Consider the following 21,131-nt stretch of genomic DNA (forward strand, 5'->3'; position numbering starts at 1 on the left):
TTCTCCAAAATACTCTTATCCCATAATCAATAATAAATTAGCGATTTTAAAAATACAAAACTTTAAATAAAAATTACTTTAATCTAATATATTTCATATACAAATTTATTATAATTAAATATAAACTTATATTTAGATAAAAATGTAATGTAATTTTTTTTATAATTTTGAGAACCCGGAGCTGTCATTTTTGGTGTGTTCTGAGTAAATCAAAAATGTCAACAAAATATCATGCAAATTACGTTAATCATGTAAATCATATTGGACAAATATTGTATGATAGACTCAAAAACGAGATAACAAAGACATGAAGAGATTAAATTCTAACCTCTTGATAGTTCACCGTTCCCTATAATTCAAGTAAAAAAAAATAAAAGTACTTGGACATATTGTGTGTGTATGTTTACTATTATTCCATAAAATTAGAGGGGTGAATTGATATTATTGTTAATTAAAATTTGCCAACACTAACCATGGTTAGCTAGTGTTAAGTGGATTAACCGGGAGGCTTGCCACCCTCCCATCCCTCTCCGCCTATAAATAAAGATCACACCTTTCTTCTTTCAACAAGAATTCAGTCTCTCTCCAACGCGCTTTCAACCAGAAAAAGAATATATCTTCGGAGGGAGGGACTCTGGGAGGCACGAACCAATCATTTCCCCCCCCCCCCCCATTTTTGTTGATTTTTTTTTTTTTCCCAAGTCGAAGGTTTCATAACTCTGTGTTAGTTTGGAAGTCTACCTTGAATACATGGAACCCACTTCGGAAAGGCTCTCGCCGTTTGATTTGATGGCTGCTTTGTTGAAGGGAGTGAAGCTCGAGAAACTAAATGGGTCGTCGGAGGTGGCACAGCCGGCGGTGTTGACGATGCTGGTGGAGAATAGGGACCTGATGATGGTGCTTTCTACCTCCATTGCGGTGCTCATTGGCTGCGTAGTGGTGTTTCTTTGGCGGCGTGTTGGCGGATCGGCGAAGAAGGCGGTAGAGCCGCTGAAGCTGGTGGTTCCGAAGGCGATCCTGGAGCCGGAGGAAGTTGATGATGGGAAGAAGACAGTTACCATATTTTTCGGAACCCAGACTGGTACGGCTGAAGGCTTTGCTAAGGTAAAAAGGGGGTTTTACTTTTTATTGTTCGAAATTGCTTTGACCAAAAATGGAAAAACAAAAGTGAGAAAATTTTGACATTTCATTGGGATCTTTGAAAGGGAAAGGGGGATCATAGGAATCTTTGGAATTTTCATGCCTTGAAATGTATGATTCACTAAAAATTATGAATATTACTTCTGAGGCTACAAGAATTGTCTAGTTAATCATTTGAAATAGTTTGGAGGACTCGCCATTTTGTAAAAAAATTGATATTTGGATCTCTCTGCTATGATGTTTTACTTGGCCGTGATGATCTGGTGATAATTCTTTTATTTGTTCATTATTTCTTATTCTAAGTTAATAAATGGTTGATTTTCAGTGTTGAATATAGGCGCTTGCAGAAGAAGCCAAAGCAAGATATCAGCAGGCCAAGTTTAAAGTGGTTGATTTGGTCAGTTTTTTAACTTTGTTTTGGAACAAAAATTTTGGGTCTTTTTAGGAACTTTCATCTTCTGTCTACTTCTTCTTTTGTGGTTGCCTCTTTATCTTTTTTATTTGTATAGGATGATTATGCTGCGGACGACGAAGAGTACGAGGAGAAGCTGAAGAAGGAAACTGTGGCCTTCTTTTTCCTGGCCACGTATGTTTATTCATATTTTTTTAACAAAACACGGATTCTTAGAACCCTTTTGCGTGCATGCGATTTATTGAGTTGGTTGAGTGGTGGTTGTTTTCAGATATGGAGATGGTGAGCCCACCGACAACGCGGCTAGGTTCTACAAGTGGTTTACCGAGGTAAAAAAAGCGCTGAATTTAATAGTTTCTTCAGGTTTCTGTGTACAGCGTGAAATTTGGGATTGATTTCAAAGATTTTTTCGGGTAGGGAAAAGAGAGAGGAGAATGGATTAAGGATCTTCATTATGGCATATTTGGGCTTGGGAACAGGCAATATGAGCATTTCAACAAGGTCTGTACCTAGATTTTTTACATTCATGCGTGCATATGCTGGCATTGCAGCGGTGAACCGAAAAGTTGCAAGGATGGGCGACCAAACTGAACTCGCATCTCCTTAAAAATTGCACATTGAATTGTTTTTTTTTTTAAATTTAAAAAATCCATCGAATGGAAAAATCGCCCCATTGCCCCTGATTGGTCTTCCCCGGCTGATAGGATAATGTTGCTTTTCTCCCTCTTATATATGTTGCCTGATGTTACATATTGTTCGTCATTTGATTAACAGATTGCTAAAGTGGTAGACGGCATATTCTCTGAGCAAGGTATTTGTTTCTTTGGGAAATTTACTTTTATTTAGCTTCTGGATTAAAATTGGGATGTTGAGTGATGCTAGAGACGCTTTTTGTCCTCAAAGATGCACGTCATTATGTCTTTCTATTTTTAAATTTTTTTTAAAAAAAAAGAATTTGAAGGAAAACTCAGGCTCGCCGAAGGACCATTTCTTGGTTTTGTGCTATTTTGTTTTCCATCTGTTACCACCATATGTCCTTTTCAGGTGGAAAGAGGCTCGGCCCAGTGGGTCTCGGGGACGACGATCAATGCATTGAAGATGACTTTACTGCATGGTAATGGATTCCTGATTAGATGTCAAATCGACCAAATTGTGCCATCTGTAACATTCTCAGATAATTTTTCAAAATGTTTTAATTCGGAAGTAATGCAGGCGTGAGTTGGTATGGCCTGAGTTGGATGCATTACTTTGTGATGAGGATGATGCAACTGCTACTACACCATATACTGCTACAATTTTGGAGTATCGTGTTGTATTCCATGACCAAACAGATGGATCCATTTTGGAGAACGGCTCAGCCAATGGCCATATCAATCATAATGCCGTTTATGATGCTCAGCATCCCTGCCGGTAATGAGCTTGTTTCTATTCACTTTTCTTTTCCTTTTGGACTGTGTTTTCTGTATAATTTGAATGTGGGCAGCTCTCCCCTTGTACTAAACATTTTTTATGTCTTGTTTTTTTTTTTTTGAAGATCAAATGTCGCTAGAAGGAAAGAGATTCATACTCCTGCTTCAGATCGTTCTTGCACTCACTTGGAATTTGACATATCTGGCACTGGACTCGCGTAAGTTTCTGATATATGTAATTTGGCCCATTTCGTATTCAGAAATTCTGAATGCCCTCTTGAAATTTCGAAATAACAAAGCTTAATTGTTGAACTGAAAACTTCTCTATTCACAGGTATGAAACGGGGGACCATGTTGGTGTTTACTGTGAGAATTTGATTGAAACTGTGGAGGAAGCAGAACGGTTACTAAATTTGCCCTCACAGACATACTTCTCAATTCATGCTAATAAAGAGGATGGCACACCCCTCAGTGGTGGCTCTTTGCTACCTCCCTTCCCACCATGCACTTTAAGAACAGCACTGACTCGATATGCTGATCTTTTGAGTGCTCCCAAAAAGGTTCAATTAATCACCGTAACATCATATTCGTATTCTCTAATTTTATTTTATGTTACTTGAAATTTTGGCTCATATGTGTCTGCTGTTCCAGTCTGCTTTACTTGCATTAGCAGCTTATGCTTCGGACTCCAGTGAAGCCGATCGACTCAGGCACCTTTCTTCCCCTAATGGAAAGGTTGGATACATTTGATTCCATCTTTTAACAAATGCTTTCCCTGATCGAATTTCTTATGATTATTAATGTATGTTATCTTCAGGAGGAATATGCACAGTATGTGATTGCAAGTCAGAGAAGTTTACTCGAGATCATGGCAGATTTCCCCTCTGCCAAGCCTCCTCTCGGTGTTTTCTTTGCAGCAGTTGCTCCACGCCTGCAGGCCAGATTTTACTCTATCTCATCGTCCCCAAAGTGAGTGTTTATCTTACCATTCCTTTTTATCTACTTTTGGAGGCTGCAATTGCTATATGGAATGCAATTCTAGCGACAATATAAGTTGGTAATTTGTGCAAATTGTCGTTATATTGACAAATCTTCAGGATCTCATTTTCTCCTATTGTTTTCCAGGATTGCACCATCAAGAATCCATGTAACTTGTGCATTAGTTTATGATAAAATGCCCTCAGGAAGAATTCACAAGGGTGTCAGCTCAACATGGATGAAGGTATGTTTCTCGTTCTTGAGATAAGGTTATATGCTTCAGTCTTTAGTTAATTTCCTTGAGATGCAAAAAAGTCAGTTATTGTGTTAACCCACCAGTAGATGGTGCCATGCGGTGCACATACTTTATCCCTCGTTTGGTGGGGCATAATCTTTTTTGGTAGCTGTTTCTTGGATCTTAGTTTTTTCATTCCTTTAAGAATGCTGTGCCTTTGGAGGAAAGCAGCGATTGCAGTTGGGCGCCAATTTTTGTTAGAACTTCGAACTTCAGGCTACCTGTTGATCCTAAAACACCCATAATAATGATCGGCCCTGGGACTGGCTTGGCCCCATTCAGGGGTTTCCTACAGGTTTGTGTAAAAATATTTCACGTGCAGTTAGCCTCTGTAATCTTGTTTACATACTCAAACTATTGGTTTTCTATTCCAATGATTATGCCATAAGTGCTTATTTATGTTAACAGGAAAGATTAGCTCTGAGAGAATCTGGGGCTGAACTTGGTCCCGCCGTATTATATTTTGGATGCAGGAACCGAAAGATGGTTAGTAGTTCACTGAGCACCTGTAAAATGTTCTTACTCCCAATAAATTTATGCCACATTAACTCGCGTCATCTCCAGGACTTCATTTACGAGGATGAATTGAACAACTTTGTCGAAGCTGGAGTAATTTCAGAGCTCGTTCTTGCATTTTCACGCGAGGGACCAACCAAAGAATATGTGCAGCACAAGTTGGCACAAAAAGTATGCAATTATTTTCGACATCCATTTTCAACAGTTGCTTCAATCTCGAAAGTTTTGTATCGATTTGATGTTTTCCCACTGCGTTATGCTCCAAATGTGTTAAAATCAACCTTCTCTTCTGCACTAGCTCATACGGGGCTACTTATAATTTAGTTGGATAACACCTATAAATGTTTACATTATATGTGATCGACAGGCCTCAGATGTCTGGAATGTAATATCAGAGGGAGGACATATTTACGTATGTGGTGATGCGAAAGGCATGGCTCGTGATGTCCATCGAACTCTCCACACCATCGTCCAAGAACAGGTGTGTATTTATGCATGACATTTGGCTGCCCGCACGAGTTCTCTCTTTTCCAACTTTAGTGCAATTCTTGGGTACTGGAGGCAAATGCTCGGTTTCTAAACACAAATTACGTTTTCAGGGATCTGTGGACAGCTCCAAAGCTGAGAGCATGGTGAAGAATCTGCAAATGACAGGAAGATATTTGCGCGACGTATGGTGAAAATCTCGTCAGCCAGCCCAGTCGTAAAACAGATTAGAAAGATCAAACTTGACAAGTATTTTTTATTTGTTGCATACCCAATTGGGCAAGGGAAACTTTTTGAGTGTTGTATATTATTAGTTGGTTCCACGTGATTCTTTTTGCTTTTCTCTCTTTCTTTTTTGTCATAGTCATCGATGGATATTGTAATTCTACGAAAATGTAATAATTATTGTATATTTTATCATATTAATAACATTTAAATTATTGGAACCAAATGTAATAATTAAGTTGTATTTCGTGAGACAGATAAATTATCATAAAATAAAAGATCTGATCGTCTAACACAAGTTTTTGTCAATTTTTATACTGATCTAAGGGTTGTGTTGTGCTCGACCGGGTCTTTTGGCACGTGCTGCTGAGCCTTTTAAATAAAAATTTTATATATTTTTTTAAAATAATAATAATTGATTAGAAGACTGGATATCTGGTAGTGGTAGGTTTGGGAGTTGGGACAATGATTCCACACAAATTTAAATTATCATTCAATGTGTTTTTAGTCAAAGAATGTTATAATTAATTAACCCAAATCCCTTTTTTTTTTTTAGCAAAAAGGATAGATATTTTAGTTTTTACCATTGTATAATAAAAAAATAAAAAAATAGATTAAAAAAATTCAACTATTCACTATACAAATCATTTTAGGAATAGCAGATTCCATAAAATTAAACTAATGACATTACGTAGATATAAAATCGATTAAATCTAAGAATGAGCATTATTATTTAAGAACAAAAATTATAGTTATCGACAAATTCATGCAATTTTTTTTTTTGTTTAACAAACGATGAAAAAGTTACTTAAAATTCTTCTTGATTGAACAAATCATATTCTTTTTCAACAAGCGAATTAATATAAAATAATCGAAATAGATATTATGATAAAAATACTTGTGTAAATAAACGATATACTAAGCTTTTGAGTTTGAGTCGAGTCAGTGTCGTACTATTCATGATCAATTCAATCGAAGACCGTAGTTTCTTTTTCTTTTTTTTAAACTAAATGAAACGCACACACATAAATCATTTAATATATCCAATTAGATACAATATAAATGAAGAGTTGAAAAACAAAAAAAAAAAAATTGAGTTCGGGACTAAATCGAGAAACACTACACAAAATGAAGGACTAAATCGGGACAATTGAAAAACGAGATAATAAATGTGGAACTAAATAGGGTATTATCCCATATTATTAGTCATATAATAATTTTTAGTTGGAATTAGATAAAAATCCAACCAAACATCACTTACAGGAACAAAGTCAAAATATGAGGGCAAAAAGAATGAACATTATTGATGTCATTGCAGTTCAAGAAATACCAAAGACAAAACAAAAGGAGCGCAGAAGGAGACTGTGCCATCGCACCACTTGATAAATTAGTACAAGAAACAAAATTAGGAGACAAAAAAAATAAATTAAAACTTACAAAATCGATTTTTCAAATCCCCTTCTTTCTGGACAGTTGATCATTCCCATCTAATGATGGCAGAGCCCCACGTAAGACCCGCTCCAAAACCAGCGGTTGCGATTGTATGACCGGCTTTCACTTTCCCACTTCTCACAGCTTCATCCAACGCCAATGGAATTGATGCAGCGCTTGTATTACCATAGTTTGCAAGATTTGATAGGACTCGTTCTGATGGAAAGTCAAGACGTGTGGCTACTGCATCGATAATTCTCTGATTTGCCTGCACAAACAAGTTTCTTCTGCTGGTTAGTCTCGTCGACATATGGGTATAATACATTCTAATACTGAGAAAACCGTAGAACTAGATGTACTGGTAAAATGAAGAGTAAAACGTATCTCAAAGATTTTCAAGAAAATCCGAAGTCAAATTTCCTAGCAAAGCATGTCACCAAATTGGTAATGCACTTTGTAAATCATTTTTAAAGTCTGGGAAGTTTTCCACAAGTGCAATGTGAATTCAATGAAAATGTAAATGCATACTGTATGGTATACATTTCATTCTCCTGAAATATGTCAAAATGACAAAGATAGCACGATTTCGTATCAGCTTCACAGTAATTGTGGTGTAGCTTATATTGAGAGGATATACTAATTTTTCTGGGGTTGAGCTATCATCTCCATATCTCATATTTTAACATTGTTGCTTTCATTAAAAACTGACACAACAGAGTGGGCGATGAAAGAAAGGGCTACCAACTGGAAAAGGTTGACAATGTATTTTGAATCTAAATTATGGGTTAGATTAAAGAGAGAGTCTCATATATTTTTTTTTGATAAGAAACATATTTTATTAAAATATTAAGGTTTACAATACATTAGGCAGATAAGATATCCGCTATGCGATAAAACTCCGAGCCACTACAACACCGATTCTAATCGAAAATAAAATTCCAATCCCTATATAACTCCGAGACACTTATGTGTTTATAATCTTTCTGTAAGTTCGCCCAACTTGCCACTCTGAATTTGATTTTGTCCCATAGCTCTTCAACCGTCTCCTCTTTGTCTTCGAATACTCTGTTATTCCTTTCCACCCAAATCGACCAAAAGATGCATTGGACGATGGTATACCAGAACCGTTGATTCTTCCTTCCATTATGTAAGCTTGGTTCGACTCTGAACATCTCTTTAGACTTTGCCGGCATTACCCACACCAAATTCAATTCCTTGAACGCCTTATACCAAATCTGAATACTGTAATGACAGTGAATGAGCAAGTGATCTTGATTCTTTTCGGCACAACGACATAGGCAACACCAAAGAGGGCGTAAGACACGTGTTGGCCATCTTCTTTGTAACATATCGCAAGTTTGAAGTTTGTCCAACGCCACAATCCACGAGAATACTTGCACCCTCGGCGGGACAGGTATTTTCCATATATTCCAATAATATGATGTAGGAAAAGGATTACTGGAATTGAAGAATGATGCATAGTAAGATTTGACCGAAAATATCCCCGAGGAGTCCCCCAACCAAATTTTATAATCATCTACCCCCATCTCTAAATGAACATTATGTAAGACACCTAACAACTCTGTAAACTCACTCTCCTCTTCTACACTCAGATTTCTCCTAAATCTTATGTCCCAACGCTGATCATTTATCCCATCCCTGATGACAATCTCGACAAAGTTTGAAACAAATTTATTTTTAAGACTCGAGATGGCAAACAACGAAGGAAAGCGAATACAGAAAGGAGCCCCTCCCACCCAATTATCTTCCCAAAACCGAATAAAATTACCCTCCTTAAGCACCCCCTTAACCAATCGATTGAAAGCCGGGAACGATTTAGAAATTCCTTTCCATGGACTTTTGAAAGTAGAGATCCCAGCTATCCCCAAATCCCATCCATTGTCATGGGTACCATAGATACTAGTAATAACTCTCTTCCACATAACCATCCTATCCACCGAAGCTCTCCACCACCACTTGCCGAGAAGTGATATATTTCTGAGTCGAATACTACCCACTCCCAGACCCCCATTCACCATCGGTTTACACACTTGTTCCCATCCCACCACATGACAATGTTTCTCACCATCCGGTCCATCCCACAAGAAGTTTCTCATCAATCTTTCCATAATAATCTCCACCTTATGCGGAACTTTGAAAATGGACATAAAGTAAGACGGCAATGCACTCAACACAGCCTTGATCAATGTAAGTCTCCCCCCCCCTAGATAAAAAGATTTTTTCCAGTTGGCTAGTCTTCTTTTCATAATCGATATCACTGGATCCCAAAATTCCATTTTCAATGGATTGCCTCCCAACGGCAGTCCTAAATATTTAATTGGGAAGGCACCTTTCCTACACCCAATAATACAAGCCATTACCTCTGTTTCCTCGTCATCAATGAGCAAACCCACAACCATACTTTTTTCCATGTTAATCTTGAGACCCGAGAGCTTGCAAAAGAATTTCAGAATGTTTATAATTTCCAACAAATGCTGTCTAGAATTTGCAAAAAATATAGTGTCATCTGCGAACTGAAGGTGAGTTATATGTTCATTGTTTATACCTACTTCGAATCCTTTAACTTTTCCATCGAACTTGGCTTTGTCGACCATTCGTCCCAGAACATCTATTACCAAATTGAAGAGTAGAGGTGAGAGTGGATCCCTTTGTCTAAGACCTCGCTCCCCTTTAATTTTCCCCCTTGGCCTGCCGTTAATAAAGATTGAGTAGGAAACACTCGAAACACATCCCATTATCCACTTCGTCCACTTGCTTCCAAAACCTTTCTTCATCATTACCCAATCAAGAAATTTCCAGTCAACACTATCATATGCTTTCTCGAAGTCGACTTTGAACACCCATCCCTTCTTTTCTTTCCTTCGATAGAATTCTACCACCTCATTGACGACTAAACAACAGTCCAATATTTGTCGTCCCTTAATGAAAGCACATTGATTTTCTTCGATTGTTGCACCAATGACTTTTCTCAATCTATTCGTCAAGACTTTTGCCAAGATTTTATATAAGCTCGTAATTAAGCTAATTGGTCTGAAATCCGTTATCCTCGACGCTTCCTTTTTTTTCGGTATAAGACAGATGTATGTCTCATTTGTTACGCCGTTCCATTTCTGGAAAATTCAGTAAGGACCCTTAGTAAGTCGTCTTTAACCGTATACCAATTTTGTGGATAAAAAATCAGTGTGAATCCATCTGGGCCCGGTGCCTTACAACCATCACTCTCAAAAACCGATTTTTTTTTCTCTTCCTCAGTGAATGGTGTCTCCAACTCTTGTGATTGTACTTGATCTATCGCACACCAGTCCATTCCTATTAATTCCACGGCATCTCCTACAAAATCTCCCTGTCCTTCTTCTCTTTTCTTATACAATCTCCTGTAAAAACTTATGATTTCCTCTTCAATGAGTGATTCGTCAGTGACTCTCAATCCATCCTCCTTTTCCACAACATCAATCACTGCTTTGTTCCTTCTATCACTGAGTAGAGAATGAAAAAATTTCGAATTATGGTCCCCTTCCCTCATCCACTTAATTTTTCCTTTTTGACGTTGGATTTGTGCTCTTCTTATCATATTGGTTTCCAACTCGATTTTCAAATTTTTCAGTTCCTCTTTTAATGTCTCAGACCACCTCCCTGACTCCTCTAATTCATCCAGTCTTTTAATGTCACTTGACAGTTCTTTAATTTTAAGATCCGCATTTCCAAAAACCTCTTTATTCCAAGTAGCTACTTCCGCTTTGATCTTTTTCAGTTTAGTCATAAAGCTGTATCCCTCTCACCCTTGGTATCTTCCACCATTCCACCATGTCTTGAGCGGATGTGATAACCAGGCATTTTCGAACCTAAAAGGTTTAGGTCCCCAACGTAAAATACAAGTGTCAAACAATAGTGGATTATGGTCGGAGGTGATTCTAGGTAGCACCCTCTGTCTGTAATTCTGGAACATCTCTTTCCATCCCTTAGTGATGAGGAATCTGTCAAGACGGCAGCAAATTGGTTGATTCCTAAAATTGGTCCAAGTGTACTTGGCATTCAGAAGTGGTGGATCGATTAAATTTAATTCTTCAATCAAACTGTCGAAGCATCTCATACTAGTTGTTCTCGAATGACTATTAAGTTTCTCGTCCGTACTCCTAACCACATTGAAATCTCCTCCCAAACACCACGAATCACCACAAATCGAATGTTGTCCTGCTAATTCATCCCAGAAATTCTCTATCTCTCGGTTTAACTGGCCCATATATTGCAGAGAACCACCATTTTGCTTCCGCATGTCCGCAAATTTCGATCGATACCGTGAAGTCTCCTATCAAATTTTCACCCACTACCACCACCCTAGGATCCCATAAAACTAATATGCCCCCCGCTCTTCCCACTGACGGTAGACTTGCCCATTCTACAAATCTCGATTTCCAAATGCTAGCCACAAAATGTCTGTCCACCCTCTCTTTTTTGGTTTCCAGTAGTACCACAACGTCTGGTTTTTCAGTGCGAATGACATTCCTTATTAATTCTCTCCTATTTGCTGACCCTCCACCTCGTATGTTCCATGATAAAATTTTCATACTGAGACCGTGAATCCCTTGGAAGTAGAGCATCTGTCATAGTTGACATCACTCTTTATCTTATTTAATTCCTTGCTCAATTTGCACTTAGGCTCATTATCCCCTGCCCCGCGATTGTCCATTGGGTCCTTCTCAACAAATCCATTGGCTGATTCACTTTTATAGTTTTATAACCCATCGAGTCCACTTCCTGGATTCCTATTTCGAAGCCCGGCTTAACATCGATTAAATTAGCCCCCCTCCCTAAAAATCCACTAGACAACCCCATAGAAGAAAAAGACGCTGAGATGATACAATGAAGTTTGAAAGAATGATTGAGAAAAGAAGAGTGAATTCCAGATAATACCTGTCCCACATTGGAGCTAGCAATTACCGTATCTTGTAGCATTTTTGAATCCCCAGGTATTTTCGGCGACGAGAACAGAGCTGACAAGTCCTCCAATTTGTCTTCCAATGTGGTAGAATTCTCCGAGCTTGCCGACACATGACTATCCGTTTCCGAGAAGAAGAAATCATCTTCCGACATATTATCGAGTGCACCTTCGACGTCTTTATCTTCTGTACCGATCATATCACAGAATGACTTCATGGGGCTATTAATGATTTGATTATTAATCCCCTGAGTGTCGGTTTTGTCTCTGATAGCTGAATCCTCTCTCTTATTTCTTCTTTGGTAAGTTTTCTCAAACTTTGGCAGAGTTGTTTTAGAGCTCACCACTTCCTCTTCATTGTCCAGTCTTTTTGTTGGCGTATCAGGCATCGTGTTGATCTGTGAGTGTTGAAATTCATTCATTTCTTTAGGAACAATTCTAGAAAGTATTTTGACCACCTTACTATCGGCACTGGATGCATGTTCAACACACTTGATTTTGGGTGAAAGATGAAGTTTCTCCCTGGTCGAAGTAGTCATTGTATCTTATTCTTCCTTATTATTGGGTGAAAGATGAAGCTGCTCCCTTGATGCAGAAACCTTACTGTCAACCTTCTTGATAGAGTTAGCCACAGGATCATGTTGCATCTTTTCAGAGTTATTGTCTACTGCTGGACCTTTTTCATTTGAAGTACGTTGATTTACTGGACTTCGATCTCCTCTACTACACCCCTCAAAGGTGTGAATCCTGCGAATGTTGTTGTCACCCCATCCCGCCAAAGTTCTCTTACCATTCGCCACAACTTGAGCATACGTTCGTTTATCGTAATGTTGATAAGCAATCGGGTCAAAATTTTCGACCCTTATACTTATTTCTCTCAACTCCCCTTGAATTGGGATGTGAATCCTAGTATTAATGAATCCTCCCTCAATGCCTTTCACCTTAATTCTAGCTGCCTCGAGATCACTAACAGAAAGAGTATGAGCACTGATATCCAACAACCCTCCACAGAGTTCCCCAATAATTTTGAAAATATCCACCCTCCAAAGATTCCAAGGTAACCCATAAATAGAAATCCAGCTATTGCAACATTTCTCTGTAATGTAAGCCGAGTTGATGTCCTGCTTCCAACCCTCGAAGTCCAGCATAATTCCCTTATCAAAGAAGCCTCTATTAAGTCTTAAATAAAAAGAATAATCATCTTTATTAGAAGGCCACCAGACCGCTTTGTTTGCTTCAAACGGAGATAGAGTTACTATCTGTTTTGCTGATTTTCCAAGAGCCTTTTCAATGTCTTCCCAAGAATCGGTGACCTTACTTTTGGTAACAATCAGAGCTTCTTCCCACTTCTTAGTCGAAATCGAGTTGCCTCTCACACCGTGTGTACTCTGCCTCTGTCGAAGAAAATCCCGATGAAACATGTTGTCTCTATATGTATCGTTAAAGAGCTTCCTTGATTTGGGCTCTTGAATGTTCATAGAGATGACGTTCTGGTATTTCCCTGACCTCAGCTTTCCCAACGAAGTAGCTATATTTCTCCAACCCGCAGACTTAATCCCACTGGGCACGATGGTAGTTTGCTTCTTACCATGAAGACAATATTTGGACAATTCCAGAAACCTACCTCTCTTATTAGCGAAGATCTGTACCGTAAACACCGCATTCCGACCTCTGAGTCTGAAAAATGGCTTTTCGAGCTGTGAAGAGTTAATGGCATCTAAGAATCTCAGTTGAATCCATTGTGCCTCCTTTGTATCAAAATCCAGCATGTAACATGATTTCCTAGTACGTTCGGACCACCAAATCGAGCCTCCTCTACTCCCCAATCTCAACGAGAAAATTTTGTGTTCTATCTTAATTACTACGTCTCGATTTGCTGACCCAGAAGCCAAATGAGCGTTAGAGAAGGGCCTGCAATTCCTATTAAACATCCTTCAAAGCAAACCAGCAGCACCGAACAGGAAAAGAAAAGCTAAGAAGAATCGGATGAACGAAAAAAGAGTAGATGCTAAACCTCAGAAGAAGCGAAAAGAAAGAAAATCTGAGGCGGAAGAGGCGAGGAAAGTAGAGAGGCGGAAGGACCGGCGACGGCCGACGGCCGTCGACGAAGGTGAAATGGAAGGCGGCGGCTAGGATAGAAGAAGGACAAGACGGAAACGGCTAAGAAGGACTCCGGTAGATTTAAAAAACAAAGAGGGAGCGAGCATTTTCAAAAAATTCTCTCACTATTTTCTCACTGTTCAACAACGGCATAATCTTAAATCATGTACTAACGAGAGTCTCATATATTGATTAGTGGATGAAAGTCATCTCAAGTGGGCTGTTGTGTATATTGCCTTTTCAAGGAACTCGCAATTCTACAATTTCATTTTGACTTAACAAGCGATTGTAGTGTGACTGGCAAGATTGAGAATTGTTTGTAAGGTTACCCTATCAGTCTTATATCCTCGAAATCCAGTTTCCAAAAATCATCATCATAAGTCTTTTTCTCTTCCGAGGAAGGTAGATTTAGACATTTTGATTCAACTATCATGCTAAATGCAAACATTTCAAAATATACAAAGGGTTGTCTACATAATTACAATTTGTTGAGGGCATGCTTCTCTAGTTTGGTCATACATGTAACTACTACTTTGGGAGCGCATGCATCCATAATTTGAGCATTTTTCACAGATGTACAAACAAGTTTTTACTTTTTTTATGTATATTGTGTTTTATCTCGACTTTCATTTACAATAGGCTAAACATATGAATATGATCAGCTTGTATGATAAGGAATACTCAATTTTCTTGACTCGAGATCCTTTATGCATCTTGTGTGAAAGTTGATTTAATCTGTTTTAAGTGACAAGGCACAATCAATATAATACACACATACCTGATGAAGCAGCAACCAATCTATACTGGACCCAGAAAGACCTGCCTTCTGTAGAGCCAATTCAATCGACTGAGGAACAACACGAACAGCAAATCGGAAGACCTCTTTACCATTCATTTGTATGCAGGAGTATGAAGACCCTTTTGGTAGATGTCCAAGGAGTGAACCATTAGTCCCTAATGCTTGATCCTTTTCATTTTCCTTCATAGTGGCGTTTAAGTGTCTAGAAATGACGAAAATACTTTAAATTTATATATATATCTATTCAATATAAATAGTATGAACTTGGGATATTTTTTGGCGTGCCATCTGTTAAATTTACTAAACCAAGTTTACTTTATCGAATTATCTATATTTATACTATATACCTGGTGTGATATCGATTCAAATTATTAAAATTGGCTTACATGTTTTAGCCATATTGATATTGATAAAATTAGAGTTTACATTCAAATTTTTTATGCATCCTTATTTTAATTAATTTATGTTTAACTTTTGACATATAAGATTAAGTTACCGACACCAGACACCGGCACAAGATGTTTGATAGCACACATGCATTGCACGTGCAACTGTCCTTGCTGGTGAACGGTGGTCTATATGGTGAGTCGCAAATTAATTTTTGTACAAAAAGTTTTGTTTTTTCATTATCTACAAAGAAATAGATTTTAATTTGTTATTAAATATCATGATCCAAACTTGTTAATTCCATTTTTAGTGAAAAAATTTCTAAAATTTTGGTATATCCGATTGGATTAATAACATAAACTACAATGATTTAGACCAAAAAATTTATAGCATACACACTACATGTGTACCACATAGCTAGTCTGAAGAACTAGAGGAAAAGATTTCTTCCAGAGGATGTTAAAAAGGTACCTTTGCCCTTCACCATCGCTGTGCAAGTCGAATGCGAATAAACCGTCCTCTTCTATGTCACATGCCTGATTAAAAGATCATGAAAAAATAACGAGTATTAAAGGAAGTAGTCACCTGGATACAAGACTATCTACATCAAATTTGCTGTTGCAAAAGAAGAAATTTGTACATAAATGGAAAAGACATGCTGCAATAATTTCCTTAAAACTCTCTTTCTTTTAGAGGAAAAAGGGATGATAAATGGTGTGAAAATGATATGATACGGTACCTGTACTACCACAGCACCAGCAGCATCGCCAAAGAGAATACAGGATCCTCGGTCGGTCCAATCAACATAGCGAGATAGTGCATCAGCTCCAATCACAAGAACATTTTTGAAGCCACCACCTAGCAATAAATCAGATTTCGATAATGAAGCAACTTATAGTCTATTTAACTAAACTTATCTTAAATATCTTATAACTTTTAAATCTCATAAGCTGTTTTAGAGCTTGTTTGGTTAAAATTACCTTTAACATCTATAAGGTTTTAGAGTTCAAAAGATATTTAACTAACTTATAAGCTCTTACATCTCATTTTAAAATTAAATTTTTTAACAGTTTAGATAAAATAAGTTGTCAAGAAATTACCACAAGGGTAGAGAAACAAATCATGAGAGTAGAACAGAATGAAAATAGTGAGAAAAAAGGATTAGAGAATAGACAGGGCTATTAAATTTAAAAGATATTCAGGAACTTATAACATGTTTTTTAGTGTATATTAATTATTAAGTATTTGAAAAAATATTTTGTTTTTCTAAAAAAAGCTAATAAGAGATTATAAGATCTATTTAAAAAAACAAGAAGAAGAAAATACCAAATTATTTCTAAAGATAATATAAGCTTTAATTCAAAATAACAAAATAAAATATTAAAAATTAGCAGTATATCCTAAATTATAGTCAAATTCATTGTCCCTTGAGATTTTGTTTTCCAATTATTTTCTTTCTAGGATGTCTCTTTTTATTCGGATACTTTAATAGCTTAATTGTAAAATAAGATCTAAGACTTTATAAGCTACTGAAACATCTTAGGCTCTAAAATCTGGTAAGATATGTAAGATTAGCTTAGCCAAATACTAATAGGCTCTAACTTATAAGCTCTTACATCTTATTTTAAAATTATGTTAATAAAATATTGGGATAAAATAAGTCAACATAAAAAAAATCACCTGAAAAGTGGCAGAAACAAGTAAACTAGGGTGAAAGAAAAAAAAAATAGAGTGGGAAGAAGGATAGGAGGTTAACATGAGATGCAAGGATAAGCATCTAGGTTATTTGGCTATTCTGATAAGTTGCCATGATCCTATTGGTTTTTGAAGATCATAAAGTAGCTTATGTTTAAACATTACAATATCTTGTTTAAAAAATCTGACCAAACAGTTACAGATATTGTATAAGTTTTCAAACCTCCTCAAAATGTTTTAAACAATCTATAAGATGAACCAAACAGACTCTTTATTAAGTTACTGATTTTTGCAATCTTTAAGTAAGAAACTGAGTTTTTACCTCTAATGTGGCAAGCGGCAGAAACTAGGCCCAAAACAAAACCACTACAGGCAGCCGTTATATCATAAGCCAATGGATTATTCTTACAGCCCAGCTCTTTTTGAATCTGGAAAAAAATGCCAGAAGCACATTTGAATTCTCAAATATGCTATTGCTCATGAAGTTAAATAATATATCATAAATAAATAGTTATGCATATACTATGGCATGATGATCATCAAATATAAGAGAATCATGAAGCTTTAAAAAGGTCGTAAAAATTGAAGATTGGAAACGATCAGGGCTCTGTCTTACAATCATAATAAGGAAAAAAAAAGAAGAAAAAATAGCGATAATTTAGGATATTGCTACAATTTGTACCTGCGGAGCGCTGCCAAATAAATCCTCGGGAGTGGAAGTACACATTAACACAAGATCCAAATCATCAGGATCAACCAAGGCCATCTGGAGAGCTTTCCGACCTGCCTCTATTGCCAAAGCAGCCAGGCTATCCTTTCCTACACCAGCATATTTCTAAGATACACACTGGTTCATAAATACAACTCAAAGACTTGAAAACATATCATGTGAACTGAAGTTTTTCTTCTCTTCACTCAAAACTGGACTGCCAAGGGCAAACAAATATGTAGCATTGTTTGGAAAGCTTCCCTAGTCCAAAAAAGTTGCACAAAATGAAAGCATGATACAGCGAGTGTCCAGGCGCCACGGTTAAAACTAATGTTAAAATGTACATATAAAGGACTAATCATCCTTACCACTTGAAGAGCTAAAAGATATCACCTCAGAAAAGCCAAACGCTAACACAAATATTCTGACTCTCTCTTCAGTTCAGGTGAAAAGGAAGCATTAACTTAGGGGAAGAAAAACTCACCAGAAATGATTCTTCGATTTCGAATTCCAGTCCGTACAGATATCCATTCATCAGAAGTATCCACAATTTTTGAGAGGTCATTGTTAGATATCTGAAGACTTGGTACTGCAGAGCCACATCCAACTAACTTGCAGCCTTTGGTAACAAACCTATAAAAAATTAAAATCGGCGATCAATGAGTACATTATTCCATTTAAACAGCAGAGAAATTTTAAATGAGGGAAAAAGCAAAATATCCTTTCAATATGAATTATCACTAAGCTAGGGTGAATACACGAATCTGCATTTTATGATATGTGTTTCAAGAAGGCCAAGACGGCAAAAGTGCAAAATAGTATGTGAGGTGCTTCTCAAAACCCTTCACTAGTCAACATAAGCCAAGGCATTCTAGGAAAAGGTTGATTTTCAACAGATTGAAAGCAATGAACACATGCAAAAGGGGATTGAATATGCACAAAATGATCACATGTTACTAAATTGAGACCAATGGCTTAAGTCACCAAGATCTAAGAGCATAAATTTGACCAATCGATAGTATGCAAAGGATAAAAACTCGCATTCAGTGTGGAATGTAGCCAAGTTGAAAGAAATGGTTTGAAGATACAAAGCATCACTTAAAATCAACAATGGAGACATAAAAGATCAACAGATGGAAACTAACTTCTGCTAATTTGAATAGTCAGGAATGGGGTATGGATGTATCTACATTGTATTAGTAAATTTTACATTTTCCGCTTCAGTCCTGCTCAACTGACATTCTAGCACGTCTAACCGCCAGAATTAGAAGACCATGAAAACCACCACATTTGCCTTACCTTCCTGTCAATTCATTAGTGATTATCACCTTTTGTTTTTATTGATTACACAAACAATTGAGACCATGACAATAATATAGTACCAAAATACAGAATAAATAATCAACAAAAACACAAAGATTTATGTGGTTTACCCAATATTGACTACGTCCACAGAGCTACTACAAATCTTTGTTATTGGGAAAAATTTTACTAGTGAATACAAAACACTCAATCTCTTATAATTTCAACCTCGAATAAAATCAAGAAAATATTTTCTCTAACTCACGTAAGAATTAAGATAATCTCTAACACTCAAGAAAAACCTCTTTCCTTTTCCTATGCTCTCTAAACTTTTGGGATTGCTTCGAACAAAGCTTTCGATTGGATGATTGAAAACTTGAGCCGCGACTTAATTTTTCTTCAGTCAATTTTCATGCCACAATCATCATTTTTCTTCGGTCGATTTGCATGCCACAATCATTTCACTATTTGTTAGCTACCATATTTGGCAATTTAAGTCTGCATCCACCAACCATCATAAATGCTGACAATTCACACTTTATTTCATCAAGGAATGGGGAGGTATCTACATTGTATTAGTAAATTTTACATTTTCAACTTCAGTCCTGCTCAAAAGACGTGCTAGCACATCTAACCTCTAGAATTAGAAGACCAGGAAAACAACCACATTTGCCCTACCTTTCTTTCAATTCATTAGTGATATCACTTTTTTGTTTCTTTTGGATGGCAGTGGATTCAGAACGCACAAGAAGAACAAAAGGAGACTCAGATCAGCAGGCAGCAGCAATAGTTAATGAATAGAACATATAGAGCAACGAGCAACAGCCATGGTATATGTTAGTTGTTTCTTTGGTTATTGTGGTAACTAACCATCAGAATATAAATTTCCGCTTCCATCACTAAGCAACCAGCTAAATCACACGGAAGGGGACAGAGAAAACATCAAGCTTCATTAAAATATCATTGATAGTACTTATCGAAAAACAGCAGCACAATTAAAGAAACCAAGGAACATTAGCATGCAAGTAGAGTAAAGTCACGGGGATATTCGACAGATCATTAGGCAGCTTCATGTCATATAAATGGGTGTAACAAAAATTAGTTCTTGCCTTTGGATGAGCCAAAACTAATCATCAAAGTGGTGTGAATCTACATTTAAAAACTAATAACACCACCATAATAGAAGAATAAAAAAGATTTAAATAATAGCAAACTTTATTGGAATCTTCCTTTCATCTACTTGCATATTATTTATCCAAAATACATACTTCCATAGAATATGAGCAATTAATATCAATAGATTTCCTCCTTCAATATATATTCACGTGCTAAATGAGATTCACACAAAAGATAGCATGAAAACAACTAAACCTCCATTGTTTTCAATTGTTGGAAATTATTACAACTAACAAAAACCACCCAAAAAACATCCAACTTGTAGTGACTTAATTTCTTAACACATGATTATCAACAAAAGATTCAAATTTTACATCACGCGCTTTCCTAAACAAGCAAGCAACAGCCTAGCAGAAGTCAGAACCCTATTCATCCAAAATTTACAATTCATTTTCTCCAAAAAGGAGACGCTCATTTAATATTTCTTAGCAATTGGAAAGCAAAACCCACAAGATCAAAATGGAAAAATCCACATCTCAACTTTGCATTTAATTGATTACCTGGGAACTCTAGGTTCAGAAGGGGTAAGCTTCTCTGCGCCCTGAGCAGTGCTGGAACACACTAATCTCCTGGAAACTCCCTCGGAGAACCAAATCCCAGATCGAGAAGTCCCCAAAGGTGGAGAAAATATCTTCCTACCACAAGGAACATTTGGCGAAAACAGCCCGGATGCATTCGCCATTGAGGTTCTTGATTTCCTCTATCAGAATCACACACTGACAGATGTGGGATCTTTGAGCTTGTAACTATTTTTCTTTTAAAAAAAGAAAAGAAAATAAAATAAAAATCAATGTGTTTTATAAACAAGAAATAGAAAAGTCAAATTGAAAAGAAAAAGAAAAAATAGAATCAATAGACGGAAAGAACAATAAAATCATTGGGGGTTTCCGGAGATTACAATAGAAAAATGGGCGAAATTTCCAATGAATTTTTTTTCCCTGCACTCTTACTCATCAGACACAGTTGAACAAATGCAAATGCATGTCGAGGAGATGAATAGATACAGAATTTTTCCCTATGTTTCTTCGTCTTTGGGAAGGGAAGGGAAGGGAGCTTGGCTCATTTCTCTCATGCAATTCGCATCTCCATTCTCGAGGGATTGAGTGAGTCGAGA

The 21,131-nt window shown here is 36.9% G+C and overlaps 2 protein-coding genes across 3 annotated transcripts; one reads left to right on the forward strand and one right to left on the reverse strand.

Annotated features, from left to right (window-relative positions):
• The first annotated feature begins 559 nt into the window (after positions 1-559).
• On the forward strand, positions 560-5,578 carry LOC140803002 (NADPH--cytochrome P450 reductase-like). The gene is made up of 18 exons (XM_073158669.1): positions 560-1,104; positions 1,478-1,537; positions 1,650-1,726; positions 1,824-1,881; positions 1,970-2,053; positions 2,327-2,363; positions 2,597-2,666; positions 2,765-2,962; positions 3,087-3,179; positions 3,296-3,521; positions 3,613-3,696; positions 3,779-3,930; positions 4,087-4,183; positions 4,380-4,529; positions 4,643-4,720; positions 4,799-4,921; positions 5,118-5,231; positions 5,350-5,578. Exons 1-18 carry the CDS (start codon positions 751-753, stop codon positions 5,428-5,430), a joined length of 2,136 nt encoding a protein of 711 aa, XP_073014770.1. The 5' UTR covers positions 560-750; the 3' UTR covers positions 5,431-5,578.
• A 1,162-nt stretch (positions 5,579-6,740) lies between these two features.
• Positions 6,741-21,131, reverse strand: LOC140803003 (beta-ketoacyl-[acyl-carrier-protein] synthase III A, chloroplastic-like). Of its 2 annotated transcripts, XM_073158670.1 has the most exons (9): positions 20,916-21,131; positions 20,518-20,771; positions 18,024-18,172; positions 17,513-17,649; positions 17,153-17,258; positions 15,875-15,993; positions 15,607-15,671; positions 14,728-14,950; positions 6,741-7,160 (listed from the first exon to the last, which is right to left on the reverse strand). In XM_073158670.1, exons 2-9 carry the CDS (start codon positions 20,697-20,699, stop codon positions 6,939-6,941), a joined length of 1,203 nt encoding a protein of 400 aa, XP_073014771.1. In that variant the 5' UTR covers positions 20,700-20,771; positions 20,916-21,131; the 3' UTR covers positions 6,741-6,938. The 2 variants fall into 2 exon arrangements, with proteins under 2 accessions (XP_073014771.1, XP_073014772.1); XM_073158671.1 differs by having other exon boundaries at positions 20,518-21,131.

The sequence above is a fragment of the Primulina eburnea genome, chromosome 10, assembly GCF_022965805.1.
Source record: "Primulina eburnea isolate SZY01 chromosome 10, ASM2296580v1, whole genome shotgun sequence".
In the NCBI taxonomy this organism is placed as follows: domain Eukaryota; kingdom Viridiplantae; phylum Streptophyta; class Magnoliopsida; order Lamiales; family Gesneriaceae; genus Primulina; species Primulina eburnea.